The following is a 17,985-nucleotide window of genomic DNA, read 5'->3' as shown; positions in this document are numbered from 1 at the left end:
TAAGGCTTGGATAAGCTCAGTTATACACAGTGAACTTCAGAAGTGGTTTTGCTGCACTTCCATTGTAATCTAACTCTAGTGCTGCTTCCCTTTTATGAGTCATCAAAGTCCCTCCTTTTTCTGAAATCCTCAGCTCCATATACAGAGATAGCAGGAACATGCAGAAGGGCTATGGGTGATTGTTGAAATAAGTGTCTCAAGGAAGAATTCAGTAAGCTTCTGATTCAGGTGGTTTTAAAAAATAGGTGCAATGTTTTACCAATGCTTTTATTGTGCTGATGGGTTTGGTAGTTGCTTTCCAGTAGTGAATTAGTACAGATCACATCAGCTAAACTCGAGAAAAATGGCTTGTTTCTTCCCAGCCATCTGCTTAGCTGTAAATTGCTTTTTCCAAGCTTTATGCAGTCTTTTGCTTTACCTCTGTCTCTGCTTTAGCTCATGCTTCCTATTTTTTATCTCCTCAGGTGCAATGTACTGTATCAATCAAAACAGGATAAAAAGGTCAAAAGTCCTCAAAGGTTTTTATAAAAAAGGGGGGGAAATGGAACTAATATCATCACCTCATACATGGCATTTCATTTATGTCATTTATTTGTTGTATTATGGCTCTAAGTGAGGTGAGTTACTTTGAAAGCAGTGGTGATGTAACCAGACCTCTTCAAGTTCTGGGGCATGGACACCAAGTAACATATATATATATATAGAGAGAGAGAGAGAGATCGAGATCCTAGATTGCTTTAGTAAGTAAAGGAACCTGTGTGATTGATTTCCATGATTCGTGTGAGCACTTTACTTACAAAGCAGAGGATGTTATTTCCAGATTTGGAAGTATTTTTTCTCTCATCTGTGGCTCATGTTAACAGTTATAGTGAGATGGAGGAAATACAGTGGGCTTCAGTAAAGGTTGCCTCTCTAGAACTGATTTCATTTGTGGAGATTTTGTTCTGGCTTGGGTGAGAAGGGGTTGGTGTGGGGGTTGGTTTTTTGTTTGTTTTTGCCGTGGGAACTATTGTAATTGTCAGAGAAATGATTTTGTCATTAGTCGGAGAATTGTTAAGGTAGGAAGACACCTCTACAGATCTGGTCCAGCCCCCTCTCAAGCAGATCAGTTACTTCAGGCTGTTCAGGACTTTCCCCCAAGTTTTGAATATTTCAAAAGATGGATAGTCTGGGAAACCTGTTAAAATATTTCACAACCCTCACAGCAAACCAGAGGTGTTAAAGTGGAGTCTTCTGTACTTCGGTGTGGTTTCATTGTCTTTTCAGTGGGTAGCACTGAGAAGAGTTTATTTCTGTGTTCTGTGGCATCTCCCCTCCCTCCCTGGCATTTCTGCACATCAATAAAATCCCTCTTGAGCCTTGTCTTCGAGCTCAGTCACCTCTCGGGCTCACCCCAGACCCACCAGTGCTTTAGTCACCACAGAGCCGCTCCTGTGCCAGACTGGTGCTGTTGATGGGGTTCCATAGTGCTGCTCTTCCTTTGGGAGCTGCGGTTCTGGATGGTGTGAGCCGTGCAGGGGACGGTGACGCTCGGAGCCTGTGCTGCTCCTGGGGTGGGCTGGCCAGCCTGTGGAGCAGAGCAGGAAAGGAACTAATCCAGTTTGCAAGTACAGGAGGGTGCGGGAAGAGTTCCAAACCTGCTGCCAGGGATTCTCTTTGCCAGGCTGTAGGAATTGATGAAAGCCAGCTGCAGAAAGTGGAGGGCCAGGAGGAGAGAGAAGGGCCTGGGCTGTCCAAAAGTGAGCTCCAGGAAGGTGCTGAAGAAAGCACTTCTTCCCTGACACACCCATGTTACTTATTTACTTCACTGATTCCCTTCCACAGCGCTCTGGGACTCAGGTTGTTAGCAGTGATAGATATGCACAACTCTTCTAATTACTTGAAACATTTTTTCCTGACTCAAGTAGATTTGAAGTTTCAAAGGGAAAAAAAAAAATTCAAGATTGATGGATTTAATTTTCTATGACACAGGTCTAGAGACAGAAGCCTTTATATTAAATTGTAAATCTTTGCAGATTGAGTTTGTTTAAGTAAGGCATAATTTTATATTTAATATCTGGGAAAACCATTTTTTATGAAGCCAAGAAGATATTTTTGTAGATGATGAAGATGAACAATTTTTTTGGGTTTATGATTACCATCAAAAGATGAGGCATTGGAAAAGCATTGTTTGGAATAAAAAAAAATTTTTACCTGTTTGACTGCTAAGATTAATGCAGATGTACTTATTTCTATTCTTTTTGTGTAGTAGCCATTTGATTTTTAATGCAAGAAATATATTCTAAAATCAGTGGGAAAATGTCAATTTCCTAATTCAGATGCCAAGTTTGTTTCTTGGGTTTTGTTTTGGGTTGGTTCTTTTTTGTTGGTTTGTTTGTTTTTTGTTTTTGTTTCTTTTTAACATTTAGCTTGTAATTAGGCTGAGCTAAATGATAAAGCCAGGCATGTCAAAATGGCTAAGAACAAACCTAGGTAATTAATTTTGTGCTTTACATTAGATCTTGTTAACCTGAGACTTTAAAATGCTGATTTCTAGCTGAGATTTAACTGGACTTTTGCCCCAGAGATACCTGTTTTCATTCAATTTGTGGGGTTTTTTTTTGATTCCAGAGGAATAATAGAAACAAGTTAATGTGAACATGGATTTAAAACCCATGGATTTAAATCAATAGTGCAATCTTTAAAAAGTTCAATAAGTGTATAAAAGAAAAGGACAGCAGTGTGTATCTTCCTTAATGTAATTTTTAAGACTTGAGATGTTTAGTCATTATATTAACTTAAGCTGGTAGCATGGCTGTATTAATCTCTATTGCATCAAGTTCCATTAAAAAGAATTTACAACAAATCAAATTGAACCATTTCACTGCAAGTCCCATGTGAATGCTTACAGATTGTTTAGCACAAAATAAATTGAAAGCAATACCAAGTTGAAGTGCAGTTGATGTTTCTTTCTTTTTGAATCTTGAACTCAGACTTGTATGAAGTAAATTAAGAGTATTTTAAACTACAAGTACATGGATTCCCTCACTTTATGCTGGTTATCTTAACTGTTTCATTAAAATATTAGCTAGATATTTTGGTAAGTTTTCTTCCCCACTAAGCACTTGGTGGGAACCTATTTGTGCTGGAGAACTATGGCTTTCAATTCTTCAAGTGGATATAATAAGACATCATTTTGTTAATGAATCTGACTTTTTCTCTGTAAAAATGGAATAGCATAGCTCTAAGCCAGGTTTTATGCTTTTTCCATTTTTAAAAATGCATGTATTGTTTTGTGTGGAAAATATACTATAAGTCATCTTAGCAGGATAAAATCCAAATTGAATTTACCATGTAGATCATTAAAGTAGTGGAGGGGAGTAAAGGGGCAACAACTTCTAAAAGGAAGAGCCAGTATATTTCAGGAATAAGTAAAACACGGTGAGGATATTTTTCAGAACTGTTCTTTTCAGTTTAGAAACACATTGAGTTCTTAAAAATAAAATTAATGAGTGTCTCATTTCTAATACATGTGACAGACAGTAAAGACAACCAAGAAGGAAAAGGTTATTTGGTATTATTGGAAAAAGCAAGACTGGTCATTCTTTATTTTCTGATCTATGTACTGACGTTTAAAGGAACTTACTGCATACAACTGGGGGAAAAAAAGCCTCATTAGAGGCGTAGGTAAACATATGATGAGTTTCTAGAGTAATTACTCCAGTCATAGTATAAATATTTTCATATATCAATTCCATGCACAAAAGTGAGATAAACTGTTTCACTGCAGGGCTGGTCTGACTTTTGAACAATCAATTTCTATATAAATACAGTTATTACACTGTTATGAGGAGAGAAATGCCAGTAAATAGCAACAGTGTAAAAGTATCAAGGGTGGCAATATTTTATTTAGAATAGTCTGTTACAAAGGGAATGAAGAAATGTCCAAGGTAACCTTAGTTTAGCTAACTCAGTAACCCTAATAAAATAACTGCTGCATCATGGAACACACCGTGGGCTGCCAAATTTTGCCAAAAAGCACAGTAAATTTGTGAGTAGTAATCTCTGAGCTGTCTGCCTCTGTGCCACAGATATAAACAGGATTTGAATCAGCTACTATAGCATTATACTGAAACAATCAAATCTTGAGCTTCTGAGATGTTTAGAGAATTGAACAACATATCAAGAGAGGTGGAGGGATGAGACTGAAGTGTGTAGTCAGTGAATTTCCTGACAGTGAAATATAACTGACTTGTAAGTCATAAAGACATCAGTGCTGTGTCTGACAAGTTGAAGACTGGGTCAAATGCAGAGCTGTTGGTTTCAAAGAGCTTTTTGGGCACTCAGCTGGCAATTGTACCTGCAGGAGCCTTTGCTGTTTGCAGGTCTGTTATTGGAATGCTCTGATCCAGAGGCAGCCCTGAAAGTTCTTCTGGTTTGCTGAGTACTTTCCTCCTTGTCTGCCCAGGTGGAAAATTACAGAGGAGTAGCAGAGATTAGATTTCTTCCAGCAGCCCCTGTTTCTCTGCAGATTTGCTGCGCACCAACTTGCAGAGCCTTTCCTCTGAATCTCTGTGGCACTACTAGCATTCAGGGCATAACAGGGGAGGAAAAATAGTAAAACTCTTGAGGCTAAATGATGAAGCTGAGCATGTCTGGATACTGGACCCACGCTGGCCTTGGCAAGTCTGTGGTTTGGCTGGTACCCAGCATCCCGCCTCAGAGGTCATTGACACAAGGCTTTCCTTCCTACTGGTTTGTTGTAGTTTAACCCCAGACTGATGTACCTTGCAGCTGCTCCTTCTCCCAGTGATGGGATGGGGATTGAAAGAGGAGGAGGGAGAAAACCTGTGAGTGGAGGAAAAGCCAGTTTAATAGGGAAAGCAAAAGCCCTGCATGTGAGCAAAGTAAAACAAGGAATGAATTCACCACTTCCCATCCTCAAGGCAGGTGTTCTGCGACTCCCAGCAGGGGATGGCTGGGGAAGACAGACATCATCACTCCAAATGTCACCCTCTTCCTTCTTCTTCTCCCAGCTTTTTTATATTGCTGAGCATGACACCATGTGGTGTGGTCCCTTTGGTCATCTGGGGCCAGCTGTCCTGGCTGTATCCTCTCCCAGCTCCTTGTGCACCCCAGCCTCCTCACTGGTGGGGCAGTGGCAGAAGCAGAAAAGGCCTCATTATGCTGTGCAAGCACAGCTCAGCAGTAAGGCCAGCTCCTTGTGCATTATCAACCCTGGTATTATCAACCCTGCTTCCAGCACAAATCCAAAATGTAGCTCTGGAGCAGCTACTATGAAGAAAGTGAACTCTGCTCCAGCCAAAGCCAGCACGTTTCTATTCTGTGCTCCAAAACATGAGGAGCCTTTCTGTCCTGTTTCTAGAGAGGGGCTCATATCCTGCATGACAGTGGACAGAAATGCCAAGATTTGCTTTGGTGTTACATGATTAATAAATTAATAATTTAGAAGCTCAATCTAAAAAAGAAAATTAGAATATCCTAATTTTCCTTGTGATCAATGTTTAATGCATGTTTCATTAACATAGCTTCTTCACTTTATAAAAATTATCAGTATTTTTTCTCTGAAGAAAAACATAATGAATAAGTGAGCTTGACAGTACACAATTTCTCCTTTCTGCAGAAAATGGTAAAGGTATATTTATTTTATTACCGAAATGGCTTTAGTGTTTACATTGCCACCATTATTGCATATCTCTTGATAATTTTACCTCAAAAAATTCCAGCCACAGGGAAGGCTGTGCTGACCTTGTGACACTGCTATTCCAGCAGCACTGGCAGAGATGATGCTGTTCAGTAACAGGCTGAAGGTCGCACAGGAGGAGAGTGGGGTGGCTCCTGGAGCTGAGCTGCTGAGCAGGCAACCTCTGCTTTTTTCCTTCTAACGTTTTTAGTCTTTAGAAATTAGTTCCTTTGAAATAGGAATGAATATAATCAGAATGACCTATTCTGCTCCTTTTGTGTGTATGTGATGGCGAGGATTTTGTAGCACTGTCTGCAGGCAGTGTGAGCTCTGCTGCCTTTCTTCCACCTGAATTCAGAATTATCAGGAACACATAGCTGTGTTCAGTTCAGTTGATTTATGATTAGGAATTCAAGAGAAGCAAACGTATTCATCGAATTTCATAGGGACGTCTTGTCAGAGACTAATTCTAATCCACAAAATGATCTTAAATGAGACACAATGACTTTCCTGATTGTTGCTTTCTGCTGCCATTATTTTGAAAATGGAATCAAGCAAGAGTCTTGTATGTATGACCAGTTGTTCTGGCAGCAAGCATGTCAGATCTGTGCTACCTATTGGAGTTACTATTATTTCATAATATTCCAATCCTCAAAGTTTTCCTTTTTGTTGGGCTTGGCAGGTGGTAGCAGAGCATGGGTGGCTTCTCATGCAACTGCCTACTTTTACAAAAAGTATTGAGAAGAGATGAAAATTGTTCATTCAAATGTAGTAGGTCCTTTTGTGAATGCTATTCTTTTCTGTGCATAATTTAATCTTATATAGAAAATAACCACATTCCTAGTTTTCCATCGGGGAAAAAAATTTCTATTTTGCACAAATAAATAATGATGTCACTGATGGGTCAGGTACTATCTGTAGTCAAGGGGTATTTCCTGCAGCTAATACACACCATGTAGTCTGAAACATGCTCATCCAAACCCTACTAAATTACAAATATTTTGGCTGGTGAAACTTTATTAAGTTGAATTAATAACTCATGGACCAAAACACTTGACTCCCTAGAATTTGTTTTGTGTTGTGTGTTCTTTTAAGTCGTGCAAGAAACTCATTCAGAAGGCTAAATCTATTTAGTGATACTTATGCCATAATGTCATTGCAATACATGCAAGAGTTTTCTCTTCAGAAAAAAGAATATTCTACACAAGACGAAAACTTTCTAATAGGGCAACTTTTATAGATTTTTAGTTTTTTTAGTGAGCAATTTTATAGATCTCCAGAGAGTGGCCTATTTGAATTTTAAAACTAGTCTTCCTCTGGGTTCTAAATGATATTTAATATGCTAAGGAAGGGTTATTCTGCAAAATGTTCCTGTATTTGAACTTTGGTAGGCAATTACACTGCATGTCAAATTGTTCTTATCTCTAAAATGCGGCGTGCACAGACCATAGAAAATACACTAGCAGAGGTATGTTTATCTCCTGCCTTAAAGTCAGGGGGCATCGTTTGTGTAGATCATCTGGATATTTTAACTGACACCTCTGAGTGGCTCCAATTATTTTTTTCAAACCAGGTACAAAAACAGGTACAAAGCAAATGGCTCGCTGAATTACTGAGGGGTTTTGAGTTCCTGCCAGAGGCACTGTGCCTCTGTAGGTAAGCACTGGCTTGATGTGACCTTGAGCTTTTTAGGAGAGGAGTCTGTGACAAACAGTATTCAATGTAGATGTTATTATTAGACAAGCTGAATTCCTGTGTGTATTTTAAATTTTGTAAAAAAAACTAAATAGGAAGTTTTGCTGCAATTTGAGAAATGGTCTTTATTCTGCAGGTTAGAAGGCTTGCATGCCTTTGCCCTGATAAACAAAGGATCCTTTGTACTTCTAGCTTGGGCTTGAAGCAAAAAAATTCATTTCTCTGAAGATTTTTTTGTCGTACTTTTGAATTGGGAAATAGTCAATGTAATAAAGTGAAAAATGTATTTGACAGTTTTTGAAAAAAGTCCAGGGCTCTGTTGCTTTTATTAAGTAGCTGAAGCCAAAGATTTTAATGTTGGGCTTGTAATATTTGTGGGGAGGAAAGTGGGAAGAGACACATCCAGCAAACCTGTTAAGCCACTTAGGAGTGAGTTTGCACCTCTCCGTACAATTACCTCATTTGTTGTTATAATTGCCATCTTGAACAAATGGCCTCTTGAAGGGCACCAAACACCATGACACCAAATATAAATCTTACATCTTTTAGTCCTTTTTTATTGATTTCTTAGATATTTTTTCTAACTAGATCCAGTCCGTGGCAGATGTTTTCAAGAAGAGTTTTAAAGGGTTTTTATTTATAAAAATGGCAATCTTGGGCAGCCATCATATAAAGCAAGGGTCTCATTTTCATTTGTTTTTTCAAGTATTGAATGTGGCTTTCATCTGTGCTGTGTGAGGCTTTGAATATGGTATGAAATCACTTTCCATTTATTCAGTCTTTCTCATGGCTGATGATTGCCATGCATAATGAAAGACTATATTCATTTATCATCCACAGTAAATCATTGATCACAGAGGTATCTTGTGGAGAAACCTAATCAAAGCTTTTCAGTTTTTCTGGTTGGTTAAACTCAGAACAGCAAAGAAATGATTGCTCAGTTAGTTGGTTAAACATTTGGTTTATTAGGTGATATCACAGACCGTTTCTAAGCTTTTTTGTGTTTTACAGATGAAAGTTTGTTGTTTAGGAGATTAAAGCAGTTGGCAAAGGTAATTCTTATCCCTTGAAAAGCACAAAGACTGTTCAGTGTGAACTGTTTATCCAGGTGTGGATATGCCACAAATGAATTTGATATCAAGTAACTATCAATAATAGATAAATATGTCTTTGGATACAAAACCTAACCAGAGTTGTAAGTGAATTCAGTAGTCTAGAACCATTGTGTAACAATTCTGCTTAGGCTATGTGCATTGATTTAGAATATGAAACTTTCTTTTTTCTTTTCTTTATTTTTTTGTTCTTTTAAGGAAACACCTTCAAATTAAAGAAAACTGGTCTGTTGTTGAGGGAAGGGAAATTATCATTAGTTCAGAAGCTGTCATAGGTCTGAATGGCTTGAATGGCTTTACTAACATACCTTGTTAATTTTATTTCTTTTTATGACCTACCTTTTAGGGAAGACAGAGAAGGCAAGCCATCTATATCAGGAGAGGCATGATAATTCAGTAGTTCCAGCATAATTATGGATGAGGCATTTAAGTCAAATCCACATAACTCCTTTTCAGATGTTAAAAGCCTCATTTAGTTCAGTGATTCCTACAGAGGATTTACTGAAGTGTCCCCATTTAGGTTCTCCAAAGCTAAAAGATCCTGAAACACTGGAATCAACAAATTAGCTGCAAGTTTTATTATCTAAATCTGGACAGTGTTTCAGGGTCTTGTAGCTGTGATCTCTACTCTTTATGCCATCTACTCAGAGAGCATAGCAGTCCTTCCCTGTTTCAGAGAGCTGCACTGACAATTTACAGACTGAAAAATACAGTGAATTGTACCAACCATAAATATGATTTTTTAGCAGTCTGACTATAATTTCTCTATGATGTTAGAGTGTTTCAGCTGGCCTGATTCTACAGAAAATAATGTAAAACACTCCCTTCCTTTACTATTTTGTCTGCCTTTTCAAGATAATTTCCTTTCTGGTTCTTGCTCTTCTTACTTTAAATAGTTACAACATTTTTAATAAAAACTGACAGACAAGTGGGTTTTTTGGTTTTCCTTTTAAAGTTGATGCTGTCCATTCTGTAAGAGTTGTACTATTTCTTTAAGGAAAGAAAAAGAAGAGCAGATACATACATTAATTCAGTCACATAATAGATTGCAAGGTCTGAACAAAATCAAGTTAAAACCTGGCTATGAAACTTTTATTGTACAGTAAGTAGCCTCTCTGTTGTGGGGATTATCTAAAGTTGACTTTTTTTGAAAGGAAAAAAAAAGGAAAAAAGGAGGAGGGTGAGTGTTCTGGATTATTGTTCAGGTCTTCCCATCTGAAGGGATTCATGAGGGTGTTCAAGAAGCAGTATGTCTTTAGCCAGTTCCTTACTGGATTCCCAGTTTGTTCTTTTTAATGCCATGCATTCATTTTACTTTATTTTAGTGTAATTTTTTTTTTTGTATTTATATTGAATTTAGTTTCATTTTAGTTAGTAGGTTTTATGTTGTGCGCAGCATAGACCATAGGGGTAGAACTTGAAGAAAGGAGCTTCTTCCCACAATAGATAACACTCAAATCATCAGGACATTTCTGCAATATAGAAAACCTGCCTTTGAGTCTCTAATGCTTCATTCTCACACCAAAAACTGAATGTGAATCTCACACCTCAGGTGCGTTCCTGACCAGCAGACTGCAAACTACTGATTTTTCTGAAGGGTTTACTTTCTCTCTGGCTTTGAGCACAGTGTGCTCACTTATGATTTGGTGGCCTGATGTGAGAAACCAAGGAAGCTTCTTCCCTACTTAGACTGGCTGCATGTGTTAAATGACAAGATATCCTCTCTGACACTCACTGTGAAGATGAATTTTTCTTCCCATGTGAATAATATCTTCACCTAATAACAATCTAAATAATAAATATAAATTTCTCTGTATGCCAGTTAAGGTCATTCTTATTGCAGGCATAGAAATCTATATTTAGCTTACCTGCAGAGCAAAGGAATTATTTTTCATTGTTTACAGCATATTTCAGGCTAGATTGTGGGACAGCCCAATGGCCTATATAATGTCATGGCTTGCTATCATAGATTTATTGTGTAACTGACTCTCTGACCCAGGATAAAGAGCATTGCATTCTCTCTGTGAAAATAAATACTTGATCAAAATTTATAGACCATTAGAATATTTTCTTATCATGATCTTGGGTTTCTGTCTTAGAGAATAAATAAGAGCTGCAGTATGTTCTCTTATTGGCATCTGAATGTTAGTACAGGGGACATAATGGTGTCAGGAGAAAATAATTTGCAACTGATCCACTGAGATGGATCATTCTAATTAATATCATCTTTGAGACTGCCAATTTGCAGTTTTACAAGGGGATGGAAATGTGTGTTGATTTGAATTCACTGCAAAAATTAAATTTCATTTTTCATAGGTACTATTAATTCCATCTTTCAAATTGGATTCCTCCTGTTTATGAGACTAGAATCAGATTATAGGTTCATATAAGTTAATCTTTTGGGCACTGCTCTTTGGTTTTTTTTGGTTTTTTTAGTCACAAATCACCTTTGGCCTAGGACATGCTTGTTTTCCTGGTGTATAGTCATACGGCTTTCTCTTCTGGTGTAGTCTGTCCCTGAGATGCCACATGTCATTTTCAAAATTTTAATTTCAAATTAACTAATGTATTTTATGTTTGCCAAATTCTTTGTGCAGAAAAAACTATTTTCTCCATACTTCTTCACATGGTCAGAGGCAGTGTGATCACCACACTTGGGGAAAAGGGAGAATTGTGTCCATTTCAATGGATGGATATCACAGAGAAGGAGAAAAGGGAAGGGGATTCATAGTGTTGCTATCTTTCCTAGCCTCTGCAGTTTGCTGGTGCCACTCTCTCCTGCATTCTCTACCTTGCTGTCCCTTGACAAGTAAATATTTAGGCTTAACAGGGAGGTGGAGCTCTATATGGAAGCGTTTGGGGAAAATGGAAATTGTGATAGTATTGGCTTCTTGGCCTTTCGTCCTATCCTAAATCTTCTAAGTAGGTTCTCTTCCCTGTCTGCTGTCTTAAATCTATTTTATTCCTCATCTTTGTTTATTGTGCAATTTGCTCCACCCTCATCTCCATTCACTTTAGTTTTTCAAATGTATCCAACCTGAAACCTAGGAAGTTAGAGTGCTGTGTTAGTCTTGTGAGTGACACAAGTCTAACATAGTCTTGTGAATCATCTGTTTTAAATCTCCCTTGTCTCCATAAGGTTGCACAAGGAACAGTTCTGGGAAATGTCCACAGAAACTGTGATCTCTTTGATTAGAGCATACATGTATTAGTACTATTTAACACTAGCAAAAAGAATGAAAGAATGAATGAAGTCTCATACTTTACTTACTTTTTAATACCGAGGTGCAAATGTGCTTAAGTAAAAAGGGAAAAATCCTCTCACGAGGAATGAGAGATGTGTTTCTTCGTGTGTGTTTTCACACAGAGGTCATTGTGGCTGGCTTCACAAAGTGCAATGCACAATGCAGTTCATTACTGGTGACCTTAAAAACTCATCTGGGAAAGTACATTGCCAAAAAAAGATGTGAAGAAGACTTGATGAAATAATCTTAGTTGAATTTAGCACTTAGCAGTTAGGGATATGCTGTTTGCAAGCATTTCAGCAGCGCAGATAAGCTTTACCTGTCTTTTCATACCATTTAATCAGAAGGATTTAACTAATTCCATTCATACGATACAATCCTGTTGATATTTTTGGTCTAGAGCCTAGACAGAGGCAGTCATTTGGGTGGCAAAAAGAGAATTCCTGAATTCCTCTATTTTTTTCCCCCTATTTACTTTGCAAAGGGGCTGGAATTAACACTATTTTTAGACCCCTTTGCCATGGTGTGCACTTAAGCCCAGTTCTGCTGATGCAGTGCAGAGCTTCAGCAGAGGAGCTGTTCCTGGTGCTGGAATGGATCTTGGGCTGTCTTTTCCAGCCTTTGCCGCAGGGGCCCCACATGCACATCAGAGCTTTTGTTTCACTACAGGCAATACCTTATCCAGGTTATTTTTTCTTTTCTATTTTTTTTTCTTTTATTTTTTTTAATGGTATCTCTAATAAAAATTCGATGGCTCTCAGAATCAAGTGATCATTTTTGAAACCATGAGCTGCACCTAAGCATTTCTCAAAGTTTCTCTGGTAACTGATGGCTTTTTTATTGCATCCATAAATATGTATTTGATCATTCACACTGCATATGGTGATACTGAGTGACCTCATTTGGACTTTCCTGAACTTCTGTATGTGTCACCACAGTGCTGCTTTCATAGGCTTTTCTGCAATGGGTTGTTGTGCTTTCTTCTGTAGAGGTGTGATACCAATGAGCAGCATGCGTGCATATCACATCTGCCTATTTAGGACAAACTGTAGATGCTTTAACTGAGATTATGGGATGCCACAACATGATAAACTTTTATTATATTGTAGCATCATGACTATCGAATGTATTCTGTGAGGCTCAAGGACTTAACATGCAGAAGTTTGAACTCAGGTGTCATAATGGCAAAAAAATTATTGCTATTATTTGCTTTTACAGATTTAAAAAAGAATTTGTTGAGGGAACTACAAGACTTAATTTTTATCTTTGCTGAAAAACTTAATGCAGTTAAAAAAACCAAGCTATGTTTGGCCATCACGTTGTAGAATAACTGAGGCTGAAAGAGCCCTCTAGGATCAATAAATCCAGTTGTTAACCCAAACCCATGTCTGAACCATGTCCCTCAGCACCACATCTACACAGCTTTAAATACCTTCAGGAGTGCTGACTCCACCACTTCCCACAGCAGCCTGTTCCAATGCCTGACCACAGTTCCAGTAAAGAATTTTTTCCTAATACCCAATCTAACCCTTCCCTGGTGCAGTTTGAGGCTATTCCCTTTCATCCAGACAGTTCTTACCTGGGAGAAGAGACCAACCCCCACCTCACTGCACCCTCCTTTCAGGAAGATCCCTCCTGAGCCTCCTTTTCTCTGGGCTAAACCTCCTCAGTTCCCTCAGCCACTCCTCCTTTGTGCTCCACTCCCTTCACCAGCTCCGTTGTCCTTGTCTGGACTTGCTCCAGCACCTGAATGTCCCTCTTGTATTGAGGCCCAAAGAGCTGGACACAGGATTCAAGGTGCTATCTCACCATAGTGGGTATTACCTGAGTGCAAGGTTATGGTGTTACATTAAAAGATTATCCTTTGGTATATCATCCACCTCTGTACTAAATTTTGCAAGAAACACATTCCCCTTGTGGCGTGTTTTTCAGAGGTACAGGTAAGTAAAAATGTCCACGCACACTGATGAGCACTTGGCACAGCTCTTCCAGGAGATACCACTCTGTGGCTCACTCCTCACATGCTTTTATGACCAACAGTTTAGGATAGAGAGTCTTAAGTCTGTAATATGGTATTTATAACCAAGGCAGGTGCAAATGTGTGTCAAAAAGTTAATAGAAAATGCTCATAGAAAGGCAAGAATCCCCACCAGTGCAGGTTGTACTTAAGCTTTGGTATGGGGTCTGCCAGCTCCTGTCAAGTCTGTGATAGGAAGACTTTGATGTTAGGAGCCTCTGATGTTTCCTAATCAGAGGCAAAAGGTGCATGTGCCAGTATCTGAGTAAATGTGGACTTCAGTTTTTCTGACTAGTGGACAGTTTTAATTAATAGAACATTTTTTTCCTTGACCTGTAACTTATGGCCACTGTCATGGAATCTGAATTAAACAAAACCTGAACAGTTTTTTTCAAGTCAGTTATTTTATAGATAGGCAAGTACTGGGAGGAAGCTGATCTCCAAAGCAATACCTCATATCCATCAGAGAGAAAGGCCAAAAGGGAGGTTTTGAAATATTGTATGGATGGGAGTTTTAAATCTTTTCTTTACTATAGATTTTTACTACATTTTTGGGTCTGTTGGGAACATAATTTACATATTTCCTCACAAATGTTCTTACTAATCCCCGAGTCAATGCTGGTGAGATGCACTTCTCATTGAAACATTAATTTATAAAACCAAAAGTGTATTAAAAGGCAACATTTAGAGGAAGCCTGAGTAGAAACATTGTGAAGGAACAGATAACTTCTTCTCCTGACATTATCACATCATTCAAGCTGCAGTTGTCAACCCTAATGAAAGGTGGTGATGCTGATTTGAGCATATTGCTTATGTGATGTGCAAGAGCTTTGGGAGATAAGGAATCCCTGGTGCTATCATTTATAATTAAAGTGTCCATCACTTGCCTCTGAAAAACTGCTTGACGAATAAATAATTAAAGATCTGATTCTGATAGACTTAGTTGAAATGAGACTTCTGAGAACAGTTCAAAAGCAGCAAATGGAATTTCTTCAAAGTAAGGCTTCAAGATAAATAATAGTATTACAATCTCAGTCAAAGCCAGTTCTTGTTTATTGAGGCAGGAGGGTATTCTGGTTTATGCGCTTTAAAATCTAATCTCACAGGCATCTTAAACTTCCTGCTTGCAAACAATGCCTGATGATGTCTATCATTTTATCTTTTAAGCACAGTATAAACTGGTATTAAAATTAATGGCTAGCGAACTGTTCCCTGCTTTTTCAGACAGCCAAAGATAAGTTGTCTGTCTCATGTTTTGTGCAGCTTGGAAGCCTTTATAAAGTGATATGCTACCTAAAGAGTTTTTTTACTTGCAAATATGTGTATTTTATACAGAATTTTTCTTTGGTTGTTTCACTGAATTGATGTTTAAAAGAATGGTTATGCTAGAATGATGTTTGTTTTCATAGTTCCTAAAATAATCGAGAGGTTTGAGGGGAAATTTTTTGAACTACGGCTTATTTCATTGTGTTGCAGAAATAACCATGCTCCCATTAGAGTCCAGATAACTTGCATATTGTAGCTCTGCGAGTCCCTCGCGGTGTTGGCAGGGATTGGTTGATTTGGTGCCTTAAGATTAACCTTTCACTACCGCATGCGTATGTTTGTCATTTATCCCCTTTTCCTCAGGTGCAAAGAGGGCTACCAAGGAGTCCGCTGTGACCAATTTTTGCCGAAAACCGACTCAATCTTGTCAGATCCAAGTACGTCAAATGTTTTTCTTCTATTTCCAATCCGTGCTGGAGGCTGCTCTTGCCATGTGAGATGACCCTTTGCCTGTAGTCAGACAGTCCCTGCAGCTGTGCGTTACGAACAGCGATGCTCTTGTCGGTAGGGTAAAACCACGTCATCCAGTCTGTTCTTGTGAAACATGTGCTGCTCCAGCAGGGCACATGATTCCTTATAGTTTGGAATAATATTGTCCCTGCTTAGAGCCAAAACATTTGTGTTTCTCTACATAAAATTACGTCATCTAAAAGGAAACCCTTTATAGAGTGCAAAGTGGTCCTTCAAAAGGAAATAAATGCACATGGTGTGGCACTGAAGAGATTATAATCTCCTTGGAAACAGTTTGTATCAGTTTACATGGAAGTTAATTATTTTTCACTTTGACAAGTGATTTGTTGTCTATTTGCATAAAAAATAAATAATAAAGATGTACTTTCAGGTAGTACTATGGAGACAAAGTAACTTTCTATTACACTGGCCACTGCATGTCAGAATAACATCTGCCACTGTTTCCCTTTCTAAATTCTCTTGACTAATAAAACTATGCCAAAAATATTATCCAAGATGAATTTTTTGAAGGTGAATCCATTTAATTATGCTTATCTTGCATTTTTTAATGAAGTGACGTACAACAAAGGGTCATATCCAATCTCTTGGTTTTGTTCATATACCTGGAAACTGTAACATATTAAGTCTTCTGGTTTTGGGTACTCTTTAAAATTAGATTTTAGTTGTTTTGGTTTGGTTTTTTTTTTGAAGAACAATGCTTGTTTTTCTAGTCTTTGTGCTTTTTAATTTATTTTCTTGTGCTTTTCCATGTGAAAACCTGTTTCCAAAGGCACCTGTTGCTTTGTAGCTCTCTGTGTTGTGGAGCTCTCATTATGGTTTGCTTTGTGTTTGGTTTATTTTCACCTTAGCTTGACCTTTAATGGTAAAGTGCAGAGCTTGTAGTGAGCAGGCTGATTTTACCTCAGCCAAGTTTTATGTGCATGTGCCAGGACAGAAGCTGTGTATATGTCAAAGAAAAAGGTAGTTTGTATCCTAGAAATGTGGGAAAGGGCAGTTGATTAACAGCAGGACAGGGTGGTACCTAACCTGGTTTTCACAGGGGATTCTGGCTTTACTCTCTCAAGAGTAGAGGTTAAATCTGTGCAGATTCAACACAAAGCCCAAAAAAGGGTCCCAGATTAGGCTGCATCTAGCAAGACCAAAAGCCCCATAGTGTTTATCTGGTCCAGACACCAGTTTTGGTTTTTCCTTTGTGTTGGTTGCACAGACTTGCTTCTCTTTATCAGGAGATGCTTACTCTAGTTGAGTTCTGGCTGGATTGTTTCCAGAGCATTTTTCAGCCACATGACAGTGAGGCTAAGTGCTGCTGAAACATCCTTTTTATACCTTCTGAAAACAAAAACGATTTTGTTATTTTGTTGAGATTTTCTTCCAAATTATATTATTTGGAGTATATAAGGAGTGGGGGCTTTGGCTTGACATTTTCATGGATCCACTGGACACACCCATGGCCAAAAGGAGCCTCTCTTTTGGTATGAGTGAAGGTTAACATGAGTTAGGTACGTTTCTAGTCAGTTTTGAAATTTAACTTGTATTTGATCTTTGTCTGTTTTGAAAAGAGGAAAAGACAGGACCAGTTCAGGTCCCTTTCTGTGTGCTGGCATAATGTGATATATCTCAGTGTACATGTGTGCACATGCACTTGTTCTAAGGATGTCAAGCCTGGAAGGAAGATAATTGAACTTTCTGCTGCAGCTGGGCAGTGACAATATTTTGTTCAGGAGTTAAATCAGTAATGTAGTTATCTTCCCTCTGGTGAGAGAAAAAAAATGAATACCACGCTGATAAGTAGCACTCCATGGCAGAAGTGTTTGTTATTTGCATAACCTGAGGAGTGTAAAAAGTATTTGACACAGTAGTCAAGCACAGTATTATCATCTTCAAAGGCTCTGGGTTTGCACTGCCAAAACTTAGGTTTGTGGTTGAATGTGTTTGGATTAGAAAGAGAATGGCTGAAGGGTGAATTTGGAGGTGGCTTCAAAAATAAGCGATTTTTTTAATGCAACACTCAGTTTCTGAAAGCTGGAAAATCAGATGAGGGCTCCTTTGTCTGGGCTGCAATAGGCAGCCCTGGCTGGCGTCAGTCAAGCTTTATGAACAAGTCCAGCACATCTGATTTTCATGGGATTGCTTAGGGTGTTCCTGGTGGTGAATGTGCTGCTGATGACACATCTGTTAACATTTAGCATATTTGAAGTTTGCTTGCATGAAGTACTGAAGCAATGTTTTTGTTTACATTGCCTATGATACCACAGGTTGTATTTCCAGAATATACCCTTGTCATGACTGGGAAGTGAATCTGCACCAGTCACTTGGTAAATAGCAACAATTTTGTTATAGAATTGTTACTTATGTACATGGGCCAAAGCATCTTGATTTTTTTGGTCTGTGTTTTCTTATGTTCTTTTTTAAGTAGCCTGCTAAAACAAACCAGGC

The 17,985-nt window shown here is 38.3% G+C and overlaps 1 protein-coding gene across 1 annotated transcript in view; it reads left to right on the top strand.

The window, feature by feature from the left end:
* Nucleotides 1–17,985, top strand: part of NRG3 (neuregulin 3) — a 386,078-nt gene that overhangs the window by 274,220 nt on the left and 93,873 nt on the right. The window contains exon 3 of the mRNA XM_041474686.1: nucleotides 15,382–15,455. Coding sequence (XP_041330620.1) covers nucleotides 15,382–15,455 — 74 coding nt within the window. The remainder of the gene's footprint in view (nucleotides 1–15,381; nucleotides 15,456–17,985) is intronic.

The sequence above is a fragment of the Pyrgilauda ruficollis genome, unplaced genomic scaffold, assembly GCF_017590135.1.
Source record: "Pyrgilauda ruficollis isolate IOZ18807 unplaced genomic scaffold, ASM1759013v1 scaffold11, whole genome shotgun sequence".
Taxonomy (NCBI): domain Eukaryota; kingdom Metazoa; phylum Chordata; class Aves; order Passeriformes; family Passeridae; genus Pyrgilauda; species Pyrgilauda ruficollis.
Note: the sequence above shows the minus strand (reverse complement) of the source record. Positions and strands in the feature narration are given on the sequence as shown.